Consider the following 8715-nt stretch of genomic DNA (forward strand, 5'->3'; position numbering starts at 1 on the left):
GTCCTAGCAGATTCTTGGGGTTTAATGGCATTCTGCAGCAAAATTGTGTTTTCCTGAATCTTAGAAAACTAAATTCAAATTATGTTTAGGGAAATAATCCTGGGATTATGGTGATACACAGATGTGTATATCATTTTTGTAACCATACTAGATTTGGATATTGAGCTGTGTGTCTGTGTTGATGAATGAAGGTCAAAGTTTGTGATCAGTCTGTATCTCCTGTTAAAGATTATGAAGTAACTGCATACATAAGCATGGTAGTTTGAGATTTTAAGTAGGTTCTTTGCTTACAGAAGCAGACCTTGAAGAGTGCTCCATGAAGAGGAGCGCTCTACAAGCAGAGCATTTATCTAATGTTGATGCGAGATGCAACATCAGTTTTCCAGCCTGTTTAGTCATCGTACGTTTACTCAAAAAGAAAAAGGCTTTAGCTTTAGGAGTGATGAGTGAGCTTAGTTTTTTACCTTGAGAATCAGTGTTTGCCTTCCTAGTGTGCACTTCTATAGAACCTACTTATGGAGTTGGAGAAAGCTGAAATTATACTTTGTTTGCCCTAGAGTGCTCTTTAAAATGCTATACTTATTTGTTCTCTGTTCTAAAAATTAAATGAGAGAGACTTGTTGCTTTGATTTTAGAAAAATAGTTGATCATGTTGATTGGATGACATCTCCTGAGCAAGTAGCAGATGCGGTGAAACGCTTCAGGTATGTCTTTTATCATAGATGTTAAATATGAAGTACTTGCCAATTGATACCTAATATCTGTGTATCCTTCCTATTCTTTTTATGTGAGGAAATTATTATTACTGTACAGAATCCCTGTTGGAGCATACACTGCTTTTTATGTGTGTTAAGCGAGAGAAAGTAATTGTCACATGAAGAATATTTTTTAGTTTTCTCCTCTTCCTTAAAAAGTTCTTTATTAACCAGTCTAGAAGAGCTAGAGTATGGGTATACTTATGAATTTCATCATATTACTGGATGAAGTGTCTTGTTTACCTTGATGAAGGCATGGGCATGCCTTGCCTTAAAAGGCAAACAAGTGTTACTAAAAAAAACCCAGCTCTAAGCTAATGCTTTGCATGTGGGCAGATACAACAGAACTGAAGTCTGAATTTGAAAGTATCAAAGGCTCTGTCATTCCATTTCCTAAAAGTCTTAATGGCTTCTGCAATGTTGTTGAGTGAGAGCCACCCCCCTTGCCGCCTTTTTTTTTTTTTTTTTGATGGGGTGGAAGAGATAAAGTAGGATAATGTATTAGCCAAAGGGTCATCCTTTACAGATATTCTGTTATTCTTTAATAAAACTGAGTAAGAATGTGTGCGCTTCACTCAGAAAAAGAATGTCATTCACTGAGGCAAAATACCTTTTAGACGGAGGCATGTCTTTTGCGTTGGGCTTTATACTACACTGAAACTACTTTAGCTCAGCTGTAGTTTGTTCGTAGGTTAACTACTGTCAGAGATCTAATGAAGCAATTAATAGACCTAAGCCTAGAGTCTGTCAGTGGCAATAGAGACTAATTGGTAAAAGCAAATCTTAGGTATATTTTATGTAACAACTATGTGGTATTTGAATGTTTTTGGTGTGTAATATTTTCTTAAAATTTTCTTTCATCTGATTCTTGTGCTAAAAAAGTACATGGTAGCTACTAATAGGTTGAGTGTATTGTACTTCTTGCTTTTGTTTTCTTTTTTGCCTTTTGTTTTCCCTTTTCTAATATTTGAAGTGTGTGCAAATTACTTTCTTGTATTTATTTTGTGAGATAGCTTTAAGGGATTAAAAAGAGCCTTTCACTTGATAAAATTTTATTGTATTTTGACAGATTTGCTTTTGTTACAGAGATGCTTTTTGGCCCAACGGCATTTTAGCAGAGACTGTTCCACGGAGGGACAAAGCTATTAGAATGAGAACAAGAGTGGCAGGGAAGACCAAATTACTGGAGGTAATGCCAGGTGAGTGAGTCTGGGATTGAAGCCTAATAATTCTTACCATATATTGTTACTGGAATTAATGTCAGTATTCTTGTTGATTGTTTGAAATGTTGACATATGAACTGTATTTAAAAAAAAAAAAGTTTTTAATAATTAAAGCACTGAATATTTTCACATACACTGTGACTTTGCAACTCTAATTCTCTTAGAACCAACCTGGTATTTAGTTTCACTAGAGGATTTAAGTTTAGTGCATGAAATACCTATATTCCAATACAGCATGATTTCATGTAAAATAACATGGTTCCACATATATAGTGTAAAAGGGAAGTAATTTTCAAAAATCCTTTCTTCTGTAAGAGAACTTCTAGTTTAGTCATGTTATGTATAATGGAGGCACTGTTACTTCAAATTCCAAGCTGCATAATTTGAAAGACTTAATATTCAGTTTAAGTTTGTTGTTAACACAGAAGCAGAATTTAGCTTAAACTTCTGTGTAACTTTCATTTTTGTAGATGAACTGAAGCACATCATAGGCGCTGAGACAACACGGAAAGGCATTCTTCGGGTCTTTGAAATGTTCCAGCACACTCAACTGAATAAGAGAATGGTGTATGTGTTTCTGGAGAGATTCCTAGAAACCTTATTTCCACAAAATAAGTTCCATGAGCTCTTCAACAAACTGCATTCACGGTCAAAGCAGATGCAGAGGTATAAGCAGAGACTACATTCTACTCAAGCGCCTTCCTTGCAGAAAAGGTGACACTTCAAACCTGTTAAGCTGGTGTATGTTTGTCCAGGACTAATTGCTTGGGCAGATTCTCTGGGGCTTCAAACTCATGTGCTGTTATTTCTGCACCAGTCTTCTAGTGTCACATATTAGATTATTAATGCATCTGTAAGACCTGTGGATCTTCTCATCTTCACTTGTAGTTCAACCACTACCAGAAGGGTTTGTGTGTCTTAAATGATTTGGTGCGTCTTCATGCAACATTGAGAAGAATACTGGCCCAATATATAAGAATGCTGATTCCTTCCGTTCCTGAGTTGATGTTTTGCCAGCAATGAAAAGTGCCAGACTGTTCAAGTAAAGCACAACTATGGTGATACAATGGAAGAAAAGGATGTTTTGGCACTGGGAGATAGTGCAATGTGTGAGAATCAGGTGGAATTGTTCTATGTTATGACTGTTGAGGCTCTGTAGGGCTCTTTAACATTCCTGTAAAGGCTGAGCTAACAGGAAAAGCAGTCTCTGGAATAGCAGGTTCATAGGAGAGGTGAGAAATAGTTATAGCCCCATCATAAAAGTACATTTATTAAAGAAAAGTTGAGGTAATGTGGCTTTTATGCCAAATTCACTTCACCTTTCATGTTTTGAAAAATAAACTAATGTTAGATCTAATGGGGGTTTTAGTAAAGGCAGAGATGCAGTAGAAATACACCCTTTATTCTGATTATTCTGTAGCTTTAAGGGCCATATTCTGCTCTTATAGCACCTGGCATACATTTTGCATGTAACTTCAGTGGAGAAGGGGCATCATATTTACGTTCAGTTGGCGTATTTGAACATATGTCAAGTTGATAGTTGTAGAAGGAAGGGGGTACATGTTTCAAAGAGGATAGACATCATGTTAGAAGATGAGGAAATTGCACTAAGACAGTTTACACACAACTTCCCACTAAAATTTGAAACTTCTTTTGGGTGTAAAAGACTATGTCCTACTTAATTGAAAGATTCCTTACCTTTTAGTGTGTAAGCCTCATATGGAAAAATATTAGAATTAGTTGGTTCCTCACAGGTAAAGGATTTCATTAGTCATATGCAAACACTTGGAAATTCCTGAACGCATCTCAGTGTATATATGAAAATAAAAAGGAGATAAAACGACAATATTTTTTTAAATAATTTTTTTATTTTTTGCATAGTGTAAAATTTTACTAAAAATTTGACATCAAGGCCCCACATCCTTCTGTTTAGTTTCATTGAAGAATTTCTGTCCAATTAAAAATAAAGTAACAACTGAATAATCCTGTTTGGCCACAGCATATCTCAGTTTGTGTTTTCTTTTTCATAGTCCCCACTGTTTGAGCACCACTATCCGGGTGAATAGAAAGTAATCCTATAGAGTCCGTTTTTTCTGAACGCTAAACACAGGGTAAGGTACAGCTATTGGTCAAGGATCCTTATAGTAATTTGTGTCTTAATGGGAACAAATGATCCTTTTATGTGAGGGAGGAACATAGACCTTTTATGAAAGCGTTCTGAGAGAAGATAGAAGGCTCTCAAAGGACCTAGTTAAATTGACTGAAGCCTCTATATAGATCATTTTTTCTCATGGACTCTATTAATGCAATGTAGCCTTTTATCATACTACTTAATGATTATCATATTGTACTGTTAACATTCTCATACAGTATGCATGGGCTCAAGTGCACTTGGTTTTTTTCTTTATTGCAGAACTAAATACTGTAAATGAAATCCCTTTCTTTTATAATCCCTAGGAAGACAAGTTGGTAAATATGTAAGAACCCTTCCCCCTTCTTCTCTGCAGGTTCTGTAGAAGCGTGATGATTAAGTGCTGTTGAATTTAACAAAATTATTGAGTTCTGTGTGAAGTAATCAACATAGCCAACTCCTGTTGTTTACATGCCTGTATCTTCCACTGATGTCAGGTTGCTCAAGCATACCTGACATCTGACTGATGAAAGATCGTTCAGCAATTGTTCTTGGCGATATAGTAAATATATCATTGATCCTACCAAATCTAATTTATGTCTTTTAAATCACTGAATTTGTTACGCAGTATGAAAGTGGGAAGTTCAAATACTGTTTTGTCAAATCTGTGGAACCTTTTATCTATCTGTAGGTACCATGAAAAATTTAAAGAGAATAGTGATCATGTGCAAATTTGGGATTTTTTTTTTAAATATCTGGTACACTTCTGTACAAAAATAAAATAATATCTCTAGGAATGTGAATTGAACATAATACGCCATGTTTATTAGTCATTTTACTTAATGAATTTATTATATATACCTATACACACATTTATATACATGTGTGTGCATATGTATATATGCACTGAAGTTTTATCTTCTGTATTTAATTACAGAATGTGGCTTCCTAATTCAGTGGTGCCTGTTGGCTGGCAAGAATCATCAGAAAGGAATACTTTTTAACAAAAAGTTTGTATGTATCTTCATTTAAATGGTTTTCCTGTTGATGATTTAAAACACCTGCCCTGTCAACCCATGCAGCCCATTATCCTAGAAAGTCTCCAAAACTGAATGTTAATAATACAGCACTTAAGTGTCTGGGGGTATCTTCTGGCCTTTGGGTGCTGTGACTGGCCGCTGAAAATTGTGCCATTGTCAACAAATGCACTTGTTTTAGCCTTAATTATTTTTAAGAGAAAACGAACAATTGAATTTTTCATTTGGTTCATCCTCAAGCTTGTGCTGCTGGTGTTTGCTAGAACTAAACAGTAAATTTTAAGTGCTACCAGAATGTGTACCACAATAAAAATATATGAATTCCACAATCTAAATTTTAATTTTGTGCAATATTTTCATTTAATGCATGTGTATTTGAATAACTGTAAAATAAATGAATTTTTAATGTTTTGAAGTCTAGGTTAAAAATGTCTTCTCAGCTGAACAATTTTGCATTCTGTTGTTGCGTTAGTTTATTTAAGGACTTGTTTTAAAAGTCTTATTTGTTACTCTTTTGTTAATTCCCTTGTTCTCAATGATCCTTGCTCATCTGAGCAAAGCTCATACATTACAAGGGAAAAACCTGAAGAGCACATCTCATGAATATAGCTGTTATAAATTACTTGTGCATATCATTGTACAGTAAGTGTCAGCTGTGTGCCTAATTGTTCTATTGATGCTTTTTCCCTCCCTTCCCCCTCCTCTCGTTTCCGTAACAAAGAATGAACGTGAAACAGGCTGCCATGGTCACTTCTACTGAATGGCAGAGGACTCTGAATTATTTTTTTTTTTGAGTTTGCATTTATGTTCTGTCCAATAAAAAGCTAAAAAATTACACTAATAAAGTATTAACAGGATTATTATGTGTCTGTTTATTTTTAAAATAACTTTCTTGCTAGCAGGTACAAATGTTCCTCAAGTCTGGAAAAAAATCACTAAAGGTAAAAATATTGCTGTTAAGTGCTGTTTTAATAGAACAGTCATTCCTTGATTATTCTTTTTTCAACAGTTTATAATCTGGTTTTGCTTTTAACAAATTAATCTCTACATTCATTTTCACCCAGTATTTGCAGAGAGTCCTTTATTTTAAAACGAGATATGCAGTGGGATTGTATGGTGGAGGATTTTTTTTATATTGTTGGGTTTTTTTTACTCTTTGGCTTTTTCCCCCGGGTTTATTTTTGCAGCAGCTGGATCTACCATGGGAGCACAATTGTTACCCTTGATATATTTATTCCAGCTGTTTCACATTCATCAAAAAGATGTCCTGAGCTACAGAGATGTTAGTTCTTTGACCCTAGGGTAAAGTGTTTACTGCTTTCACTAAGTTACACACTTTTGCTACAGGATATAGACACGTCTCAGGAATTTCACTGGCTGATTGCAAGTTCTTATTTGTTGAAGCTGTTATCCTAGGATAATTTAATGGCAAGAAACCCACTCCATTATAAACTTTTTAAAAAGTCTTAAAAAATATCTGCCATTTGCTAAGTGAGGATAATATGTGTCTGTGGCTTATTTAACTCTCCAGTCTATCACATTATCTGGTTTATATTGGTTTTGATGTCTACTGAATGTGTGAGGATTGCTAAAGTCTTTGTGAAGTTCAGGAATCAGCATCACTCTGCATCAGTTTCTTTAACTACAAATTTCATGGTTTATCTCTTGGAAGAAAGGAAATTATGTAGTGAAAACAAGTAGTTCACTTATGTTAAGTACTTTGAAAGAGATTAAGCTTTATTTTCATGAAACACTTGAAACATCTATGCCACTGCAGTTGCTCCCCCCCCCCGAAATATGTTTGAATACTTACGTATTGAAATGTCTCAAATAACTGTTTCCCATGCCGTGTCTCTTTGAATTACTATGGCATGCTGGGGTTGGGATAATTTGCATGGGTCAGTTAAATTATTTGATATCTGGTTCAGAAAGGGCTAACTGGAATTCTTATTTGATATTTTAGAATTGGAATAATACTTAAGTTTATTCTGAGGTTGGGCATAAGTAGAGAACGAGACTATATTGAATTTGTTGGCAATCAAGAGCTACTTATTGGGAGTATGGAATGTAGCTTTCAAAAATGGACTTGCTCTTTCTTACCATAACAGTTAAAAGCGAGTCCCGAGTAGTCTTCTGGGTCTTTGTGTTCTGAATTTCCTCAGCTTGGGGTCTAGAAACATGCTAATTCTGAATTAAGTTGAGAGATACTGATGGAATTTTCTGTTACCGACTTAGTGGAGTTCTAGGTAAGAGATTTTGATAAAATTGTGAGAATTGGGTACGCTTTTCTTCGTTTAGAACATGTGGAAGATGGTTGTGTGAGCTACCTAGTTATTCCATACACAGAATAGCCAGAACTTGAAAGAAACTTTTACTTTTTTTGTTCTTTTTCTTAAAATAGCCAGCCAGTACTAAGGTAGGTGCAAAACTTTCTTTGCACAAGTCACCTCGTGTTAGCAAGCTACAGGTTTCTTATTTTTCAGTTTGAAGGTGAAGTTAGAATTTGATTATCAAAGACAACGTTTTCCTTGTTGTTTTCAAGGACTTCATACAAAACATTCCTTTATAGTCTGTTTAAAAAATTGGTTACATCTTACCTTCTCAATTTTATACTGTCTATGTTGATTTAAATTACTGGCTTGCCAGTAATCCCTAACATCATTCTTGCAAACAAACAAGGCCTGCTTATATCTAATGTAAAAACACAAGAGGTGTTTTGGGGAGAAAAGGACAGGAGATTCATTCAATATTCTGCTGTCTTGGGTAATCATGTTAGTGCAAAGTGAAACTGGAATATCATGCAATTGGGAATTCACCAATTTTGCTGGCTTTGTGCAGTGCCATGTAAAGGAAACATGGGCCCAAGGTTCTCCTGCACATCACATACATAAAACGAAGGTATTTTTCTTATGTGTAGGCTTTAATTGGTGCTGAGGCTTCCAGTTGCAGTTGTGCTAAATGTCTTTAAGTGTGCTATAGCCTACTGTTCTGCTAATAAGGTAAATGCAGCCTGCAAAAGTGTGGGGTTTATTGACAGGGGTTCCCTAGAACCAAGACATGGGCTCTCACCAGTGAAAGAACGTGCTGAAGTACCTGAGCAATTCCAAGTGATGCCACGTACAAACACTTGTGCCAACTACTTCACTTGCTATAGAATCCATCCTATTTCTTTTTTTTGTCAATAGTACTGATATTACCAAGAATATAGTCTCTAGAGAGCGTGTCTTCTTGAGCCATAAGGAGCGTAGTAATATTCAGTAGATGGCTGTTTGTGTAGGTGAACTCTTTGGCTTGACCATATTGGGGACAGGAGAAAAATTCATGGATCATGCTATCGAGGATATTAAGTAGTATTTTTTCCAAATAAAGCAGTGATTTATTGAAGTAAGAATACATAAACAGAATTACTTGAGCAGTCATTTGATTTCTTAAGTTTTTGGTATTATGGTACTTCATCGGACAAGATTTTTGTTGTGGCAAAGGCTGTACTATGATTCAAACACTAGAATCAATCACATAGTAATGATAACGGGCTATCATAACAGATGATCGCTACTTTGTATGGACTA

The 8715-nt window shown here is 35.3% G+C and overlaps 1 protein-coding gene across 1 annotated transcript in view; it reads left to right on the plus strand.

The window, feature by feature from the left end:
* The window catches only part of SNX13 (sorting nexin 13), a 49942-nt gene extending 43939 nt beyond the window's left edge, over positions 1 to 6003 (plus strand). Inside the window, exons 23-26 of the mRNA XM_009326085.1 lie at positions 636 to 704; positions 1842 to 1954; positions 2449 to 2692; positions 2867 to 6003. Of these exons, the coding sequence (XP_009324360.1) occupies positions 636 to 704; positions 1842 to 1954; positions 2449 to 2692; positions 2867 to 2900 (460 nt within the window). The 3' untranslated portion in view covers positions 2901 to 6003. The remainder of the gene's footprint in view (positions 1 to 635; positions 705 to 1841; positions 1955 to 2448; positions 2693 to 2866) is intronic.
* The last annotated feature ends 2712 nt before the right edge of the window (positions 6004 to 8715 follow it).

The sequence above is a fragment of the Pygoscelis adeliae genome, unplaced genomic scaffold (genome assembly GCF_000699105.1).
Source record: "Pygoscelis adeliae isolate BGI_AS28 unplaced genomic scaffold, ASM69910v1 Scaffold15, whole genome shotgun sequence".
NCBI lineage: Eukaryota > Metazoa > Chordata > Aves > Sphenisciformes > Spheniscidae > Pygoscelis > Pygoscelis adeliae.